The sequence below is a fragment of the Aethalodelphis obliquidens genome, unplaced genomic scaffold (assembly GCF_003676395.1).
Source record: "Aethalodelphis obliquidens isolate GAN/ISIS:26980383/991018 unplaced genomic scaffold, ASM367639v1 scaffold8, whole genome shotgun sequence".
Taxonomy (NCBI): Eukaryota; Metazoa; Chordata; class Mammalia; order Artiodactyla; family Delphinidae; genus Aethalodelphis; species Aethalodelphis obliquidens.
In genome coordinates, this window is record NW_020837952.1 from 61,024,307 (window position 1) to 61,044,961 (window position 20,655).

Genomic DNA, 20,655 nt, shown 5'->3' on the forward strand with positions numbered 1-20,655 from the left:
TGCACCGCTGGCGGGAATGGAAAATGGTGCAGCCGCTATGGAAACCATTCGGAGGTTCCTCAAAATGTTAAATACAGAGTTACTATTAATATGTAACCCAGCAATTCCTCTCCTAGCTATGTACCCAAGAGAAATGAACACGTGTCCACACGACAACTTGTATGTGAATACTCATAGCAGCCTGGTTCACGATAGCAAAAGGAGGAAACAACCCAAATGTCCATCAGCGGATGAATGGATAAAGAAACTGTGGTCTCTCCACACAATGAAACACTCTTCAGCCATATAAAGGAACGGAGTACTGACACAGGCTACAACATGGAGGAACCTTGAAAACGTGATGCTCAATGAAAGATGCCGGACACAAAAGCCACATGGTGTAGGATTCCACTGATATGAAACGTCCAGAATGGGTAACTCCACAGAGATAGGAAGCAGATGAGTGTTGCCAAGGGTGAGGGGGATTGGAGGATGATGGCTAAGGTTTCTTTTTGGAGCGATGAAAATGTTCTAAAATTGACTATGGTGATGGTTGCACAACCTGTGACTAAAAACCAGTGAATAGTACACTTTAAATGCTTGAATTGTACTGTATATGAGTTATATCTCAATGAAGTTGTTCTAAAAACATACAGCATCTGATGGTTTTAGGGGATTGCATACAACCTGTCCTACTCGACTGAAACTCTCACAGGGGCCCCACCTCACAGTGAGCATGCTTGGCTCAAAGGAGGCGGGTGACTGGCCCAAGGCCTCACGGCAGGCTGACCACAGAGCTGGGATCTGACCCAGGACCCCAGAGTCCATGCTCGGACCACTCCCCCCACACCCACCAGAACAGGGAAACCATACAGTCTGTCTGCCCCCTCACTGACCAGGCCTGAGACCCAGGCTTGCATGTGTCATGCCCGGGCACCCTACTCCATCTCTCACCCTTCCCTCCCTCACTCCTCTGCTACCATCCCAGCACCAAGCATGGCCTGCCCTCCTGGCCAACCCCAGGGCCCTAGGGAGGAGGCCCTCAGCCCCTAGCCATCCCCAAGCCCACGGCCAAGCATACAGCGGGACAAGACTAACACATCACAGCCCAGGGGACCAGCGGGCTTGGGAGGGTTCACAGGGAGTGCAGGCAGAGGGCCTCGGTCAGAACCACGGACGGGACAGCAGGGCGGGTGGCTGTAGGGAGGGACTTGGGTGGAGGATGCCCAGTGCGGGCCCCCCTCAAGAAGGATGCCGAAGGTGAGTCCTAAATGACAAGAGGAATGACCCATGCAAAGGTGCAGGGAACAGTGTTCAGGCAGAGGGAACAGCAATGCTGAGGTCACAGGGAGGGAATGAGCCACGCGTGTATGGTTTGATGCAGAAGAGATAGCCACTCCATGGTGACTTTGGGAGCCCGTGGGGACGATATTAGATTTTATTCTATGAACATGGAAAGCCCCTGGAGGGTGCTGCTGTGACCGACATTGGACATGGGACAGGGTGGGCTTCCTGAGTCCTTGGCCTGGCCAGTGGGACAGTGCCAGCTGGTGAGCTCCCCCACTCCTCTGAGACCCTCCACCACCACCCCATTCAGCCCTCAGGCTCCCAGGAGCTTAGAAGTGGTGGGAGAATACCTCCCCCTGCCCACAGTTTACAGGTGGAGAGATGGAGGCCAGGGAGGCCAGGAGACACCCTAGCCACACCAGCAGCTCCTGGGGTCCCCCAGCGGGGCAGCGCAGTGCCCGTGTCCCAGCCTTGGCTCAGTCATGGGGCCTGGGCACGCACCCCCTGCCCGAGCTGCATCCCAGCACACACGGGCGAGGTGGAGAGGCTGTGGGGGCGGGGAGGCAGGGGAGCCCAGAGATGCCTCGAGGCCCACCAGGCCCCAAATCCCCATTTGTGCACTTGAAGGATCAGAAGCCCAGAGGCCCCGCCCCACCAGGCCCCCGCCATCCTGACCTAGGATTCTGGCGGTGTAGGGGGCCCGGCCTGGACCACCCCCGGGTGCAATCCACGCTCTGCTGAGTGAGGCCGGAGAGGCTGCCTTGCACCCCGGTGCCTGTTTCTGTACCTGCTAAAGGGAGGTGATAACATCACCCACCTCGCGGGGTCCAGCGCCGCGTGGGTGAGGAAGTGCTCAGGGCGCGGAAGCTGCTCTTATCACCCATCGCAGAGCAGCCTGGACCCTGGGCCTGGGACAGGCGAAGGCCTGCGCTGGCGCTGTGTGTGTGCACGTGCGTGTGCCTGTGCATGTGCGTGTGTGTTGCCCTCTCTGTGTCCCTCTTGCCGTAGGTCTCTGTCTGTCCTTCCCTCTCAGTTTCTGCCTCTCTCTCTACGGCCCTCTGTCCCCCTGGCTCTCTCCAGCCCCGTCCCAGCCGCCGCCCCGGCTCGTCGCCGGCTGAGTCAGTGTCTCCACGCTAAGCTCTTCCCTGCCGTTGTCATAAACAGAGCACTGGAAACAGTCGTGCCAGGTCCGAACACGCCGGCACACCCGCGCCCGCGGCCTTTGTTCTGACCCGGCGGGGCCCTCACAGCCACAGCGGCCCTCCAGGGGGGTCGTGCTCCAGCTGGGCCCGGGGGGCCTGGCCCAGGGCCACGCGGCGAGGGGCAGCCAGGGCCGGGGGGTCTGCGTCCCCAGCTGGGCTGGCCTTCCAGGAGCTTCCACCCCTGCCCCGTGGCTCTGGGGAGGCTGGCAAGGCCTCTTCTGCGGCCTGTCTCCTTAGGGAGGTCAGCCCCGGGCAGCCTTCCTCAGACCACACCCTCCTTTGTCGGGCCTGCGGCAAAATCAGCCGCTGCCTGTGAGGGGGGACGCGATGGAACCAGAGCCCCTTCCCCGCCCCCCCGCAGCTGCCCCCTGTCTCCACCAGCTGGTACCCGGACCCCGCCGGGGCACAGGGCTGAACCATGGGTTCAGATCTCTAGTTCTCACCGGCGTGTGACCTTGGCCAAGACAGGCTTCCGTGGGCCTCAGTCTCCCCATCTATGCTGTGCGGACAGGGGAACCAGGAGCGAGTGATGTTTGTGCAAGGGCCGGCCGCGGCGGCCTCGGGGCAATGGTGCTCCCACAGTGGAGGGGTCCCAGGTGGAGACGGACCGATGTCTGGGCCAGGCCTTGCCCCTGGAGGCCGGGGGTGGAGGCCCGCCCACCTGGGATCTGTGTCCTGCTCGGTGGACCAGACCCCGGCATCCTGGACCCCTCATCCGTGGAGCCCTGGGCAGATGTGCGTGCCAAGGAAGCAGAGGGTCTTCCTGCCCCTATTCTGAGGAGAGACGCCCCCCCAAGTCCTGGTGGCGTCAGGGCCCCAGCCTCAGCCCTGGTGTGGGTGGGTAGACGGGGGCCCGGAGAATGGGAGGCCGTGCCCAGGGTCACACAGTGGGACCGCGGCAGCGCCCTCTCCCCTCCCAGACCCCATCCGCCCCCCCACAGCCTGTCCTGTCTGTCCGGGCCCTGCCAGTGAAGGTGGAAAATTCCCATCCTGGATGAGCTCCAGGCGGACCGAGAGGAGTCACGTGGAGGGATCGACCACGGCCCAGCCTGAGCCCCCAGCTGCTCACCACTGGCGGGTCCAGAGCCTGGGCGTCTCAGGAACCGCTGCTCCCGGGAGCAAGTTGGCCTTCCGGTGCAGGGGCCCAGAGCCGGGGCCACCCAAGCGACCAAGGCTCATCACACCCTGAACCAGGAGTGGGCTCGGGGAGCCCTGCCTCCAGGAAAGTCTTTCTGATTCTGACATTCGAGGCCCCAATTCTCCCTAGCGTCCTGCCCGCCTGGACCCCGGGCCTCGAGCCTGGACAATGTCTGTTCTGCTGCCTCATGCTGGGCCCCCGGGATGGGGGTGGGGGTAGGGAGTGACCAGGACAGACAGGACAAAGCTGTGTGTCCCTCAGAGCTGGGGCCTGTGGGCCGAGAGGGCGTGCCCGGTGCAAGGCTGGGGCCCCGCAGGCCTCCCAGTCCAGCCCCATCGGCTCACCCAGGGCATCCCGGGTGCAAGGCTCCGAGCGCAGGGCTGGGTGGCCTTCGCTCCACTGCCAGCGCCCTGCCCCTGGCCTGACAGGCAGCAGGCACTCAGCGCTTGCAGGCTGAGCAGTTACAGGTGCTGCCAAAGGGAACCACCCTCACGCCCCTGCGCCGCCCCCGGAAGCAGATGGTCTGCCCTCAGCCGAGCTGGAGGACGGCGTCCTGGGAGAAGGCAGTCAGACCTGGGTTCGAATGTCTGCTCTGCCCCTGACCAGGGTGACTCCGGGCAACTCCTGACCCCTCTGAGAGCAGTGCCGCCAGCAGAGGTCTCACACAAGCCACACAGGTCATTTTAACTTTTCTAGTTGCCACATAAAGGAAGTGAAGATAATTAGGTGAGCTTAAACTTGGTAACACATTTTATTTAGCCAATATATCCAAATATTACCATTTCTACATCTTAATGTGAAAAGATCACGAAAGAGCTATTTTTCTTGCTTCTTTTCTCTCCAAGTCTTTGAAACCTGTCATGTGTCTCACACTCAATGGCACACCGCAGCTCGCACGCACCATATTTCAAGCGCTCTCCTGCCTGCGGTGGCCTGTGCCCCCAGAGTGGACAGTGCAGGCTTCGTCCCTCCTGGGGACTCGTGTCGGACCTCCCTGAGCCTGGTGTGCAAGCCCCGGGCAGGGGGCCGGGCATGCGGTAAGTGCACAGGGCCTGGGAGCTGCCCTTTCTCCTTCAAGGCCCCAGCCAGTGGCCGACTTGAAGCCCCCAGACCCTCGCCTTTCAGACACTCAGAGGTAGGCCACTCTGCTCCCTCAGAGTGTCCAGGAACGGATGGCCTTTTCTGAGCCCCTACTGCAGGCAGCCAGGAGGCTCAGGGCTTGCTCCCAACGCAAATCTCACCCACAAAACAAACGGGCGCCACGTGAGGCAGGATTAGGGGTGGCCCCTATGCCTGGTCATGTCCGAGCGGCTCGTGATGGGCGGGACTCAGTGTTCCATGGCAGCTCGGGGTGGGCGGGGGCCCGAGTGCGCGCAGCTGCAGCCCCCATGCCCGTGCCAGTGGGTCCCAAGGGGCTGGGCTCAGGCAGAGATGGGGCGGTGGGCGGCAGAAGGCCCTCTGTGCTCAGACCCACCTGTGCCTTCCTGGCCTTCACAGCGCTCATGCCTCAGCCCACAGCCCTCCAGCCGTGACCCCTCCTGCCGCCTCCGGTCTCCCCACCGTCCCGTTTGCTCCAGGCGCTCCCACAGTTCCTGGAAAATACCATCCACTTTCTTCCGGCCTCTGGACTTTGGTACATGCTGTTCCCTCCACCTGGAGCCCCCTTCCCTGCTCTCACCTTCAGGCTGGTCTGGGTCACTCTGATCCTCCCTCGGGTCTCAACGGACACATCACCCCATCAAGGAAGCCCTCGACAGCAGTCCTCATTCCGTTGTGGCGCCTGTTAGAAATGCCCTGCCTGGGGACCCTGAGTTTCTAACGGGTGTCCCTGGAATACGAGGTTCACCCCTGACTCTCATGCTTTCCCCCGTCCCCCTCCCGCACCCCATGGAAAAAGACAGTTGAGTTGGGGACGCATTCACATACCCCACCCCAACAAGCTCATTTCCAGGTAACGCGAGAGACGGGTAGGAGGGGCCAGGGTGGCCCAGCCTCACTCTGTAGGGGAGAAAATAGGCTTGGGTGGGCTCCGGTGGCCAGAGGGTGGAGGCCGCCCGGCGTGAGGGGAGACCTCGTTGGTGGAGGGAGGATTAGGGTGGGCCTCAACTCCCCAGAGGAAGCACAGCAACTGGCCCCCGAGGGCCCCAGGGCAAAGCCGGCACAGGGTCATCATAAGAAAGATCTCTCTTATGTGGAGTAGTAAGCTCCCCATCTCTGGAAGCATCCAAGCAACAGCACCAGGTGCTGGAAAAGGAGTTGGAACTTCGCACAGGCGTCGATTTGCGCCTTTAAAGGGTTTGCCTTCAGCTCTCAAGATTTAGGCGTGGCCCAAGGTCACAGGCAGGGCCTGATGGGGGCCTGTCCCACCCACCCAGGCCATCCCCCCTCTCAGGGCCAATCATTAATTGGCACCGCTCGAGTGGCTGCCTGCCAGCCCATGGCCCGGCTCCCATCCCATGCCCGGGGCACCTGCATGCCTCTTACATGGGCTGGCCTCGCTGCTCAGCCCGACTTCCTGCTTGTGAGTCCCAGGAGCTGAGCCCTGGGCGGAGCGAGGGGCCTGCTCAGACCACCATGACAGCACGCAGAGGGACTCCTGCTGCCTGCAGGGCTCAGCCCAGCTCAGCCTGCAGCCAGGGCCCTCCTGGCTGAGAGCTGGGCCTTCCCCGGAGGGCAGCGAGGAGCCGGGGGAGGGGGTGGGGCTTCCGGCTGGTCGGGAGACAGCCTGGGTGTTAGGAAGCCCACCCCCCCGGGGGGCAGAGAGCAGAGGGAACCTCAGGCAGGTGCAGAGCTGGCCCGGGGCTGACAGACCCCTGAGGAGGAAGCGCCAGGGCGTGGCTTCAGCCCCCCTGTGGATGACGGAGAGCCAGGAGGGGTGAAAAAAGGCTTGGCGGCCAGCGGGGAAATCAGATGTGAATAAGCAGGCGGAGGGGAAGGGCCTCCCAGGGTGAGAAGCTGCAGGAGGGAAGCGGCCCGGCAGGCTCAGCGATGGCCAAAGCTCTAGTTTCCAGAAGGGATGGAGGGAGGCAGGGGCTACTCAGACTCCAAGCTAGGAAGCTAACTTTATCCTGGGCAATAGGGAGCTACTGAAGGTTTTGGAGGAAGGGAGTGACATGGCATGGACGGGGTGGGGAAGGAGGCATAGGGAGGAACTGACAGCTGCCAGAGGAGGGCCAGGGAGGCAGGCCCGCAGTGGCCATGGGGCAGAGTGGGGGGATTGACAGAGGGGACAACCCCAGGTTTCTGCTGGACGACTGGGTGGTCAGGCCAGCAGGGGAGGCTGAGGATGGAGATTTCAGCAGCAAGATGCTGAACGTGTTGACCAGAGGCTCCCATGGGTCAGCCGCGCCGAGTGGTCCACAGGGGGCAGCCGTGCCGGTCTTGACGCCGGTGGGGGGGGTGGGAGAGCTGATTGGGGCGGGGCTGGGAAGGAGCAACCAGAGGCTAGAGGAAGCCCAGGTGAGCTGGGGCCCAGCCAAGGAAGAGGGTCAGTCGGCCACACCAAGGTCACTAATGGCCGGCACAGGGGTGACTGGAGTGAGAAAATGAGGGACGGGGACAGTGGGTGTGGACATCTCTGCCAAAAACTCTGCCTCTGAAATGCTCATGAAAGTGAGAGGGGGTGTCCTAGGTGGGCTCCCTAGAAGCAGAGCCTGAGATGCCTGATCCCAAGGGGAGCTCAGGGCGTGAAGAATGTCACAGAGCAGCCCCACCTGCACAAGGGGACTTTATACCCTCTGCATCAGCCCGTCCTTGGCTGTAGGCACCCCTCTCTGTGGGCAGAGGGCTAGACTCCAAGAAGGAACAGCTGTGAGCTGCAAGCCAAGATCCTTACAGCACCAGGGGCTGCTCTCAGGGAAAGTGATGTGGGTCCCTACGCGGGGGCCGGTCGCTGGCAGGGGGGCCTACGCCAATCCTCTGGGCTTTGGAGGGTGCATAGGAGCCCGGCATTTACTATTGGTGCTATTGGTGAACTCCCCGCCTGGGGCCTGACCCTGACGAGAGGATCAGAGTGGCCAGGTCTCCCTCACCGCCTATGTCTTGAGGTCCTAAATGAAGGGCAAGTTCCCACCTGTCCTCAGGCCACAGGACCATGTCCACTGCCCGTCCCCCTTTGCACAGGGAGGCAGGGAGGGCTACCAGAAAGGGGATCTGAACCCAGCTCCCCCGTGTGGCCACTGGCCACCGCACAAGTCCCCTGGCCTCAGTATCCTCAGCTGTGCCGTGGGGATGGTCACAGCTGCATCGGAGCCCAGGGTCCTGGGGGGCGGGGTGGGTGGGAAGGGGACGGGCAGTGCCAGGCAGGCAGGTGGGCACCTGGCATGAAGCGGGCACCGGTGCCCATGCCCTCCCAGCTGCGGGGGACGGGGCAGGCAGTCCCACCCTCTCCGCTGGCACCTGGAGGGCGGAAGCTGCACTTGGGTGGCGCGGCCCTCGGGAGGGGGCGGTGCTACCCCCCGTGCCAGGTGCCACCCACAGGCTGCTCACCCAAAGGAGCCCCTGGGGGCTTTCCCCTGTGCCTCCCCCAGCCCCACGCAGGCGTTCCAAGCCCTGCAGAGCTCAGCTCTGGCCTCCGTCCCGCCAGCTGTGACTCCGCTCCAAAGGCCCAGGCTCCTTGGCCCTCTGGGAACGGAAGGACCTGTTGTGATCACACGTTTGGAGGCTCACCTGTGCCCGCAGGTTGGGGTCTGGGATAACAGGGCAGCCCTGCATGCCCGGCACTGTGTCCCCTTATCACTCCCTGCCCTCTGACCCTCACAATGGCCTGGGGGTGGGGGGTGGCAGGTGTCTCACCATCCCCACCCTCACTCGTTCAACAGCTGTTTATTAAGTACCTACTGCACACAGGCACTGGGAGAGGTGCTGGGGACCCAGACAAGGGCCTGCTCGCTCAGAGCTCAGGTTACAAACGAGGAAACTGAGGTCCCGAAGCCCCAAGGGCAAGACCCAAGGTCACACAGCGGCTCCAAATCAGGTCAGGCTCCGCAAGTCCCACTTCTCCCTTTCACTCCTCAGTCTCCTTCCCTGTAAAATGGGCACACGGGAGCCTCCCCCGGGGCCGTGTGGCCCAGGGACTGTGCAAAGCGCAGCGGGGCTCAGCCCACAGAAATCTGGATGTGCCACTGCCCACGGAATCGGAGGCCACCCCTCTCCCCCGTCCCACCCCCCCCGCCCCCCCGCACAACCCTGCCCTCCCTCCAGCCGGACTCCTCCCTGCCCCCACCTGTCACACTGCTGCACCCTGCTGTTCCCTCTGGCCAGAGTCCCTTCCACTCTCAGAATCCCAGCTACAATCATACAGCGCTTCCTGTGGGCCGCCACCTTTCGCATCAAGCCCCCCAACCACCCCCTGCAGGAACCACGACTTACCCCATTTCCAGACACAGACACAGAGACATGGAGAGACAAAGCCTCGTGCCTAGGGCCACCCAGCTGCTGTGCATCAGCACGGCGTGCCTCTAACCACTGCGCCACCAACCTGCCCGCTCACGTCCACACAGGACAGTGTCCCCCAGCCTGACAGCCCAGAGCAAGGGCCCTCGTCCATTCACACGGGCTGGCCCCTGTCGACACCTCCCTCGTTCCAGACGCGGCAGTGTCCCAGAGGGCCAGGCCAGGTCCGGGTCCGGGTCTCCCTGGGGTCCTAGGCCTCCAGCAGGCCACACCCAGAGAAGTGCTGTTACAGCAAAGAAATCAGCCAGCAGGTGTAGAAAATCGAGCGTGGGCCACCTGGCCTGGCCTTCAGTGGGTGGCCTGGCCCCCAGGCACCCAAAGCCCCGAAGGCGGGGTCCCCGCAAGCCCGGAGGCCTTACCTACTCGGTAAGATAAGGAGGCCCTTACCTACTCGGAGGCCCTTACCTACTCCTTACTACAAGGTAAGGAGGCCCTTACCTACTCGGAGCTCTTGCCCGAAGACAGTCTTCTCGCCGAGGGCGGAGCAGTTCCAGCGTCCGAAGCGGAACTGGTACTGGCACTCGTTGATGCCCATCTGCGCCCCCTCCCCAATCACGATGATGGCATCGGGCCGGCTCTGGCAGATGGCACGCTGCCGCGGGGCCAAGCCAGGAATCTTGTTGCAGATGATGTTGGCTCCCAGGGCCACGACGGATGACAGCGCTCTGTAGGGGGGAGAGGGTGCCGAGGAGGTGAGACACCTTGGCAGGCTCCCGCCACCCCGCCCCTGCCACTCTCCCCACTCAGTCCCTCGGCCAGCAGACGTGTTCCAGGAGCCCACCTCGTGCCAAGCTCGGCCCGCCAGGGAACAGAGCACAGAGCCCTGCCCTCAGGCACCATGTTCCACTGACCTGCACACAGGATTCCAGCTCGAAAAGGCACACACACCCGCGCCCCCCAGCCTCGAATCTGCAGGAACGGGATCGCAAGAACCACGGCATCACAAGTTCCATGAATCAACAGTCCCGTGGAATACAAGAACCGCGCCTCTCTGTGCCTCCGAATCAGACGCACAGACCCTTCGTGGATTTGACAGCCACCAGCTTGTGACTGTCCAAAGCTGCCCCCAAGCAGCAGACCCCAACTCCCAGACAACTGAGGCTTTTCCATCACTTGTAGACCCCCGGCTCCCTCCACCCCAGGGTGCCTGGACCAGGCAGGCTGCGAAGTAGGCTGGGCAGGCCGGCAGCCAAGCCCACCGGGTCCTGACTGCAGCCACAGCCCGTGTGTGACCTTGGGGAGACATTCTGCCTCTCTGAGACTCAGTTTTCACACCCATGACATGGGGTATAAAACACCTTTCTCCCCCTCTCCGAGGGGAGAAAGGCTGCACACACACGTGGGGATGACTGGTGTTATTGTTTCTGGAAGACTGGGTGCACTCAGAGGAGGAAACAGGAGCTGATGTGAATTGAGCACCTACTGTGTGCTAGGCTCGGGTGCTTTATTGCAACATTGTATCCTCAGAGCGGTCCCCTGAGGGTGCCTAGTAATTAATCTCCCAGCACCCTGCAGGGACTGGGGGGCTGTTTCTCTCTTCCCCTGGGTGTCATCGGTGTGATTGTTTATTCGTTTAAGGAGGTGAAATTCACGTTGCAGAAAGTTAACCATTTTACAGTTCTGCGGCATTGAGTACATTGCCAATGTCGGTCAACCACCACCTCTATCAAGTTCCAAGGCACTCACCACCCCCGAAGGCAACCCCTACCCCTTAGCAGTCACTCCCCTAGCCCCTGGCAGCCACTGGACATTTCATACAGATGGAATCATACAACATGTGACCTTTTGTGCCTGGCTTCTTTCCCTTAGTATAACCTCCTCAAAGTTCATCCTCATTGTATCATGAACTTCCTTCCTTTTTATGATGGCCAAATAATATTCCATTGTAATGCGAGATCACATTCTGTTTATCCCTTCATCACTGATGGACATTTGGGTTGTTTCCACCTTTTGGCTGTTGTGAATAACGCTGCTCTGAACACGTGCACACAAGTTTTCTTTGAGTCCCTATTTTCCATTCTTCGGGGCATGTACCTAGGAGTGGAATTGCTGGGTCACGAGGTCGTTGGTTTTGCTTTCTGAGGAACGGGCAGGCTGTTTCCCCACAGAAGCTGCATCAATTGTTTGGTTTTAAGCACCCAGGGAAGGGACAGCAAGCTGAAAGGAGGCGGGCTGGGTTCCGCAGACCCACAGCAACAGCTGGGTTTCAAGACAGAGTTTGGGGGCAAAAGGTGGGAGTGGGGAGGCCACGAGGGGCTCCCCAAAGCCGCTGCGCAGGCCCTGGCCTCCTAGCACAGTGAGTTCCCTCCTTCTGCCCACAGCCTGCCAGCCCCTTTCTTGAGAGAAACGAGTCAGTGTTTTTCCAGGGCAGCCGAGCACCCACGGCCAGCTGGGAAAGTCCCCGTGTGGCCTGAGCCCACAGCACGTGCTGCGACCAGGACGCCCCGGCGACACTCAATCCCCGTGGCCCGCCAGCCCCACCCACTAATCTGGCCAAGACCCCCCTGGGTCTCCCACGGGCACCACGGGCAGCAACGCCTGAGGCTGGCGTGAAGGAAGAGCATCTGGGCAGGCGGGGCTGGGAGCAGGCTGGAATCTGGGGAATTCAGCCCAAAGTAATTGTAGCTGCTCAGAAAACCAACCCAGGGAAATGAGATGGATGGGAACCCTGCCGGGCACCAGCCTCCAGCCCTCCGGTCAGAGCCTGGATGCGAAAAGCACATTCCCCATGCCCAGATCCTTCCAGCAGGCTCTGGGCTGCCAAGGCCCTGCTGCCCAGGGTGAGAACCCTTGCTCCTGGGGGCAGAAGTTCAGACACATGGGGTCTAACTGGATGCAGCTGGGGGCAGAAACAGATTATTGCAGCCCTGGTCTCCCCTCTCCAGGCAGGCCACCCCTAGCACCCACCTCCCCCCACCCCACCCTGATGGTGTCCCTGAGAGCCCACCTACAGCTCCCTGGGTTCCTTTGATCGGAATCTGACGCCTCCTAGGATCTGGTCTCTGACGACCTGCCACCCCTGCTTGCGCTCGTCCCTCTGCTGGCATGCTGGTCTCCCTCCCTTTCTTCTGTCTCGAAAACTCTCCTGCCCTTCCAGGCCCAAGGGCAAAGCCCCACTGGGCTCTTCCCCAGGCACCCAGGACACGCATTGTGGACGCTTGTCCCTCGAGTACCAACCTCACCCCTGGTCTCTTGGTCGTTGTTTCCACCCCTGGCTCCCCCACCAGCCCGCAAACACGTCGAGGGCAGTGCCAGGTCTGAGTTGGCCCTAGGGCCTCGGGGACTGCCCCGTGTAGCCGACCATGAGTGTGGAGTGGATGAATGAATGAACGAATGAATGAATACTCAGGGATTATGTCAAAAAGAGCTCCTGCAAGTCAATAACAAGAAGACCACATTTAAAAGATGGGTGAAGGACTTAAACCTTTCTCCAAGGAGAGGCAAATGGCCAACGAGCACGGGAAAAGATTCGAAACATCAATCATCATTAGGGTAATGCAGATCAGTACCACGGAGAGGAAATACCTCACACCCACCAAGCCGGCTATGATCAAAACAACAGAAAAGAGCACGCATTGGCGAGGATGTGGGCAAACCGGGACCCTTATGCATTGCCGGTGAGAATGTAAAATGGTGCAGCCGCTGTAGACAGCAGCTGGGAAGTTCCTCCCGAAGGAATGACCATAGCACCCAGCAATTCCACTCCTAGGTGTGTGTTCAAAAGAATGAAGGCAGGCGTTCCAACAAAAACCTGTACACAAATGTTCATAGCAGCACTAGTCACAATAGCCAAAAGGAGGAACTAACCCAAATGTCCGTCAACGGATGAATGGATAAACAGAATGTGGTCCACCCGGACAGTGGAATATTATTTGGCCACGAAAAGGAATGAAGTACAGACACATGCTACATAGATGAACCTCAAAAACATTATACTCGGGCTTCCCTGGTGGTGCAGTGGTTGGGAGTCCGCCTGCCGATGCAGGGGACACGGGTTCGTGCCCCGGTCCGGGAAGATCCCACATGCCGCAGAGCGGCTGGGCCCGTGAGCCGTGGCCGCTGAGCCTGCGCGTCCGGAGCCTGTGCTCCGCAACGGGAGAGGCCACGACAGTGAGAGGCCCGCGTACCGCAAAAAACAAAAACAAAAACAAAAACATTATACTCAGTGAAAGAAGCCAGACACAAAAGGCCACATATTGTACGATTCCTTTTCTATGAAACGTCCAGCAAAGGTAAATCCACAGAGACAGAAGCAGAGTAGGCCAGGGGCTGGGGGAGGGGCAACGAGAAGTCACTGCTTCCTAGGGGCGGAATTTCCACCTGGGGTGATGGATAAGTTACGGAACTAGATAGAGGTGATGGTTACACAACATTGAAGATGTATGAAATGCCACGGAATTGTATACTTTAACACGGTGAAAGTGAAGTGGCAAATCTTATGTTAAATGAACTTTGAACACGATTTTTAAAAATGCTCTCTGGGCTTCCCTGGTGGCTCGGTGGTTAAGAATCCTCCTGCCAATGCAGGGGACACGGGTTCGATCCCTGGTCCAGGAAGATCCCACATGCCGCGCAGCAACGAAGCCCGTGCGCCACAACTACTGAAGCCCACGCGCCTAGAGCCCGTGCTCCGCAACAAGAGAAGCCACCGCAATGAGAAGCCCACGCACCGCAACGAAGAGTAGCCCCCGCTCGCCGCAACTAGAGAAAGCCTGCGCGCAGCAACAAAGACCCAACGCAGCCAAAAATAAAATTAATTAATTTTTTAAAAATGCTCTCTGTACACAGGACTCCCACATCCCCGGCCATAGGTGGGATCTGTGGAAGGGGACCAGAGGGGCCTTGCCCGGCTGGTACCCTGTAGGCTTCTCCCAGGCGACTGATGCTGATGCAGTAGGGGGATGGGAGCCCCCAGCCATCCTCCGGATGTCAGTGTGTAGATTAGAGGTAAAACAAAAGCTTCAGAGAAGACAGTCGCACCGTATACCAGGAGCAAAAATAATCAGATATGGTTGATAGTTCAGAAATGATTTCAACATTGTCTCCCTTACAATGTGGAGATATTTTTCCCCTAAAGATATTAAATATTCCCATTCTGAGCACCCGCCTTGGACAACACAGGCCTCCACTGTGTCTCAATCCTCTCTTTGCAAGATGAGCCTTGCCATCCCCGTGTTACAGGAGTGCGGACTAGAGCTCAGAGAGGCTAAGGGACCTGCCCAAGGCCACACAGCCAGGTCTCTGCTTCCAGAACTCAGGTGGAGACAGCACTGTGGCTCAAAGCCACACAGTAGGAGCATAATATAGAAGACGGCCTGGAGTGGGAAACTACACCCACTCTTCATTCTCAAAACACAGCTTACATCCTGCCCGCAGTTAAAATCCTCCAGGTCACTGGTTAATTCGTGCAGGTTTCTGGACAGCTGCTGGTGCCAGTGGTTGAGCTCTGGCAACCGGTCCGGTGCCCCGTCCATCCCCTCTCCTACAGTCTGACCACTGGCCTCTCTGAACAGGCCTGGCCCGCCTCGCCCCAGGACCTGGCCTCACTACACCTGAAGACCTGCCCGCACTGTTCCTTCCACCCGGAGGGGAGGGGGCTGCAGATGTGAGTGGCGCGTTAGGAAACCGTCAGAGTGGGAAAGGGGTAAAAATACGCGGCGTCTACAGAACTGATGCCCTGCTGGAGACGGGAACGGGACTCGGCAGCATTCTGGGGTAACTGCAGTTTGGGGTGACGACATGCTATGGGCACTCGCAGCAAGGTGTCCCACCGGGTGGGCCCGGCTCTCACCCTCTGGGAGGCTGCCCGCCCAGGTGCCCCAGGAGAGGCTGGCAGGGCGGCTCTGCGTGGCCCTGGGCACAGAGAAGCCGGGCGGGGCGCTCGTGTTTCAGTTGCTGACTTTTTCCATGGAAAATTCTGCTCTGGGCTCATCTCCCTGCGCTATTCAGGGAGGGGCCTCGGGACACAGGCAAGATGCCAGGGGGAGTGGGCAAAGCTGAAAGTCTGAAACTTTCCTCACTCCTGGCCTGGGCCAGTCCCATGAAGGGAGCTCGGAGGAGGAGGGTTTCAGGCCCTGCAGACAAGAAGCCCCCACCTCGTCCCCGTCCCTGGGGGCTGTGGGCAAGGCTCTCCGGTCTCAGACCAGAGGGTGCTGGGTTGGAGCCCGGCATTGTGCAAGGAGGGGGCTGCCACTGAACAATCGGAGGGTCTTTCTCCTGCCAGAGAGGTCCAAGTGGATGGGGCTGCCCCGAGGACGAGGGGGTTCCAGCGGGGCTGAGGGGCAGGTGACCACTGCCAGGTGACAGATGGGCAGAGAAGTGGCCAAGGGCGGGGGGGCGGGGCTTTGCTGTATCATTAGCTGGGTACCAGGCTGCCCACCTGGCAGCTCTGCGGGGAGGGGTTAGGAACGTGAGCGCTGGTGCGGGCCAGCTTGTTTGGAACCCTGGCTCTGCCTTTTCCTAGCTCTGAGACCTCAGGCAAGTTTCTTAACCTCTCTGTGCCTCAGTTTCCACACCTGTAAAGTGGGAGTAATAATAGCCATGATCATCACAGAGCTGCCGGGAGGCGTGCTTGAGTCGAAGCACATGGCACTTCGTAGCTGGCCTGTGGCAAGAGGCCATGGACGTTGGCCATCATTAACTAACCCTCACTGCCTGAGACTGGAGCCCCATTACTGACCCTCATTCATTGAGCCCCCAGGATCCAGCCCCCTTGCGGGGGGGCTGTTTCTATCAGGGGGACCGATGCTTAAACCGGCAACTCTGAAGCCAGTGGGTGCTCATATCAGCCACTGCATCCACCACCAAGGGGTTCATTCCTGGACCAGCTCTTCCCTCTGACCCAGCGATTTCACATTAGGGTCTATACGCCCAAGAAAAGTAAGCACTTACATCTGCCAAAGGACACGAACGCGGGTCTCCAGCTCAAACTGGGAACAGCAACCCAGGTGTCCATCACCAGGAGAATGAGAGATAAACTGCAGGACATTCACCCAGCCAGATGCGAACCGCTTACACGGGTGACTCCCCCAGACACCACGTGGAGTGAAAGACGGGAGAACGCCGATGCTACCACGTATGAGAAGCTCCAGGCAGGGGCTTCCCTGGTGGCGCAGTGGTTGAGAGTCTGCCTGCTAATGCAGGGGACACGGGTTCGAGCCCTGGTCTGGGAGGATCCCATGTGCCGCGGAGCAACTAGGCCCGTGGGCCACAACTACTGAGCCTGTGCATCTGGAGCCTGTGCTCCGCAACAGGAGAGGCCGCGATAGTGAGAGGCCCTTGCGCCGCGATGAAGAGTGGCCCCCGCTTGCCACGACTAGAGAAAGCCCTCGCACAGAAACGAAGACCCAACACAGCAAAAATAAATTAATTAATTAATAAACTCCTACCCCCAACATCTTCTTAAAAAAAAAAAAAGAAGCTCTAGGCCAAGCAGAACTCAGAAGTCACCCTGAGGTGGGAGGCACTGATGGGGAGGGGCCGGGGGGAGCCTGCTCTGCTGGGGGCCCGAATGTTCTCTATCTCAAGCTGGGCAGGGGTTACACAGGTGCCCATGTAGGTGAAAAGGCATCAAAATGCCCATTAGAGATTTCTGCACTTTATGTAAGTTATACCTCGACAAAAAAGTAAACTGTTGCAATACAAAAGTTTACAGGGCTGGCAGAACAAGGCAAGAATACAAACTCCAAGTTTTCTTACAAAAATTAAAATAAAGAAAGCACAATTAAGAAATAAAATGTGTGGGGCTTCCCCAGTGGCGCAGTGGTTGAGAGTCCGCCTGCCGATGCGGGGGACACGGGTTCATGCCCCGGTCCGGGAAGATCCCACGTGCCGCGGAGCGGCTGGGCCCGTGAGCCATGGCTGCTGAGCCTGCGCGTCCGGAGCCTGTGCTCCGCAACGGGAGAGGCCACAACAGTGAGAGGCCCACGTACCGCAAAAAAAATTAAAAAAAAGAAATAAAATGTGAACATTTAAAATCATTCCTGGATGCTTTGTGTGCCCGGCCTTGAGGGGTGCTAACCCCTCCTGCAGCACATGCTCCTGGGGGCTGCTGTGGGCTGGGCCCCCGCCCCCTGCAGGCAGAGCTGTGTTAGGCCAGAGTACAGCCCGAACCCAGGCTCAGAGGCCCGGGGATCCAAGGGCATCCTCAGCCTGGCTCTGCTGAGGGCTGCCCCCTGCCTGCCTGCCGCCCTCTGCCTCTGCCTGGACTCCGTCCAAATGCTGCCAGCCTGTCCCCACTGGGCCCTGATCCTCTGGGAACCCTGAATAGAGAGGCAGGCTGACTCAGCAGCTCCCAGGGCAATAAGAAGCGTGGGCGCGGGAGACCCTGAGGACCGTGACATTGGAGGGAGCCCTTCATCAGTGGGACCGCACCAGGCAGGGCCCTTCTGCTCTCAGCCTGCCCCCGGGCAGCACTCGGGGCCAGGGGGCAGAGCTGTCCACCTGCTAGCTGTCCTCTGCCCCGAGGAGCTGGGCCCACCAGTGGGGCCAGACCCTGACGGGCAGCCTCTTCCCAGTGCCACCCAGCTAAGGCCCCTGTCTAGGCCAAGCGCCAGTCCTGCCATGGCCCAGCCTTAGGGCTCTTCCTTGGGAAACAAGAGCGGGGACCCTGAGGACCCAAGAGGGGTCAAGTGGGGGAGCCCGTGTCTCACCAATGCTCAGGATTAGAGCCACCCTGCCCCTCCCTGTCTCTGTGTAGGACACCCTTGCTTCGTTCAGGAGCTAACGCCCTCCAAACCTGCCCCAGCAGCTAGGAGTCTACCCTAAACCCCTCATGCTGTTGGGCTCAAGGTGGCGTGAGCACCTACTGTGTGCTGGACTCTGGGCTCAGGGGTCCCCTCAGTAGCGGGACGGGGGGCAAATGTTGTGAAAATAATTATAATTATTATTGTTACTCCTCAGAATAAGGACTGAAAGGCCCAGAAGGTCCAGCCACCTGCCGAGTAGCTCATGGAGGGAGGGAGGGAGGGAGGGAGGGAGGGGGGGGGGAGGGAGGGAGGAGGGAGGGAGGGAGGGAGGAAGCCGGGACCAGGACCCATACATCCTGGCCCCAGACCGGTCAGTGTCTCATCACCCTGTCCCTGACCCTCAAAGACAGTTGGAGAGGTCACCTGTCCACCTGGAGAACCATCCTCCCCCATCGGTCCCTGGGGGCACGAGGCTACACTGGGAGGAACCTCCCAGGAGGGCTGCTGAAGGAGGCCCCCAAACCTGAGCCAGGCCCTCCCCACGCAGGCCGCGTGCTGCTCCAGGGTGGTGGCCCATCTCATTCCCCACTATGCAGTCTGCCTGGCCTGCGCCAGGCCCAGCTGAGCCTCAGTGGTCACCGTGGAGCTGCCGAATGAGTGGCGGACGGACGCATCAGCCAGTGGGACTCGTGAGGGCAGCTCGCGCTCAGCTGCTGGGGCCTCCCAGGACAATGACCCCGCGCGCGTGGACAGCAGGACACTGCAGCTGGCACGCTCTCCGCGGGGCGGGGGACCCAGGCGCACCCCGTTTTCTCTTCGACTGTTACAGGTCGATAAAGAGCAGATTTTATTCCCACTTTACATATGGTTGAGAAACAATATGTTTCTCCAGATGAGGGCCGAGCACGCGGATCCCGGGATGTGGGCAGGGTGCCGGGATTATGGGAGTGAAGCCACCCGAGTGCCCTCGATAGGGCACAGATCCCCTGGCATCGGCCTGTCCTCCTACTTAGAGAGCCAGCCCGGGTCCACGTGACAGAACAGCCTCTCAGGCCCAGAGGAAGCCCCGCGCCATCCGATCTGTCCTCAGGGCCTTAAAACTATGGCCACGGATGCGGCCGCAGGAGCCAGGCACCTCCACCTCAGCATCTCGTTTCTCCTACAAATTCCCGAACAAGGACCCCACAGACCACAGCCCGGGATAGAGATACCCCCGCAGAGCGCAAACGGCCTACCACGGCATGGACCCCCAGCTCCCTCTCGCTGGACAGAACACCAGCTCTAATGCAGCCCACCTCCCCCCCAGGGCTCTGGGCTGGAGCAGCCCCTGCCCCTGACCAACTGCAGAATCCTGGGCATGTCCCCGAGGCCTGGACTGGGGCAGCACGCCATGGGGGAGACTAGGGTCTAAGTACTTTCCGGAACCCAGACCTCATGACTCAGCCCACTGGGCCTCAACACCCCAGACCCCTCCCAGAGCCCCGGGAGCCAGGAGGGGGTCGCTGGGGGACATCCTGCTTTCCTCCTGGGGAGGAGGCTTGTACCACCTTTGGGAAGGTGAGCAGTGATGAGAGAGGGCTTCCGCCGGCAGCCCAGGGCTCCCTCTGCCCTCCGGGGCGGCCCACCCCAGCCCCAGTCTGCCCCTCCGCCCTGCCCCCCTACCAGCAGGACATGGCTTCAGGGCCTGAGCCAGGCCTCCCGGCCCGGCCCTGGGCTGCTCCTCATTGGCCCTGGGTGCTGTCAGTCTTGAGGCTGGCCCCGGGCACACCCCTACCACTCACTCTTACCCTCCAACACTTGGCTTTCCGCCTCTGCACCTTCACCCTCCAGTTCCTCTTCCCAGAACTGCTGATCTCACCCCCGCAGAGACCCTCCTCTGAGAGGCCTTCCCACCCACCGGACCCCCAGGGAGCCAGGACTCTGTGCTTGACCCCCTCAGGCTTCTCCTGATGCCATTTGGGGCAGGGTCTGTCCACCACCACCAGCTGGGGTGATCCCCAACATTGCCCAGCACCCAGCCGGGCTCTGAGCTGCCCTTGGACGTAAGCACCTCCACCCCCATGGAGGTGGGGACAGGCGGGCCGAGATGGCCAGATCCCCAGCCTGCCTGCAGACCCCCATCCCTGGCCCGGCCCTGGCCGCCCAGCTGCCCAGGGCTCCTCCAGCCCACGCTCCTGGCCGGGCGCTTTGTAATTCTTCCTCCTCAGGCATCCTCCGGCAAAATATTTGAAGAATGTTCTAATTATCTGCGATCAGCCAGGGAGGCGAGCTGGGGTCCACTTGTCCAGGAAGTAACTCCGCAAATACCTGGGAGGGCGGCACCTGGCCCCCACGCCCACCCAAGGCTGCGTCCCTGCCAGCCTCTCCCTCAGGTGGGCAGAAGTTGGCCCAGGACATTACAGCCACAGATGGCCTGGAAGAGGCTCTCCACCGGCTCTGGAGCCCAGCAGGGCCCCGTGGGCAGAGTGGGGGGCAGGGGTGCACGCTGGTCTCAGTGCTCCTGTTTGTCAAATGGGACAAGAATGTCTTCCAAGTCTGGGGTCACACTGCAGACCCCCTGGGCCACCATCACAGTCCCAGAGCCGGCACCGCAGGGTCCCCACAGATGGATCAGGATAGAACGGAACAGGAGGCTGGGGGCTGATGCAGCCAGTGCAAGGGCCCAGTGGCACGCAGGCCACCTGCCCCTGCTCTGATCTGCCTTGAATCTGCACATCTCCTTCCCCAGCCGGGGTTCTAGGCCAGCTTGGGGGAAGCATGGGGCTTGGGGACATCCCCAGACCTCAGGAAGGCCACTCCAAGGCTGTTCTGAGACTGTTTTCTCATCTGAAAATCGGACACAATCAATCCTCTGTTGGCAAATGGCTTCTCCCTCTACTGGGTCAGGAAGTACCTGAACCCCCTGGGA

At 60.4% G+C, this 20,655-nt stretch overlaps 1 protein-coding gene and 1 long non-coding RNA gene across 5 annotated transcripts in view; both read right to left on the minus strand.

The window, feature by feature from the left end:
* WNT7B (Wnt family member 7B) overlaps nt 1-20,655 on the minus strand; it is a 99,370-nt gene that overhangs the window by 62,552 nt on the left and 16,163 nt on the right. For 2 of the 4 annotated variants that reach the window (XM_027107967.1, XM_027107966.1), the window contains exon 2: nt 9,503-9,725. In XM_027107967.1, coding sequence (XP_026963768.1) covers nt 9,503-9,725 — 223 coding nt within the window. Of the gene's footprint in view, nt 1-9,498; nt 9,726-20,655 lie in introns of all 4 variants that reach the window. The other 2 variants (XM_027107968.1, XM_027107969.1) reach the window with 1 other exon arrangement.
* LOC113621154 (uncharacterized) lies at nt 4,334-8,741 on the minus strand. Its single transcript, XR_003433066.1, has 2 exons — nt 5,285-8,741; nt 4,334-5,198 (listed from the first exon to the last, which is right to left on the minus strand). It is a non-coding gene; the product is annotated as an uncharacterized LOC113621154 (long non-coding RNA).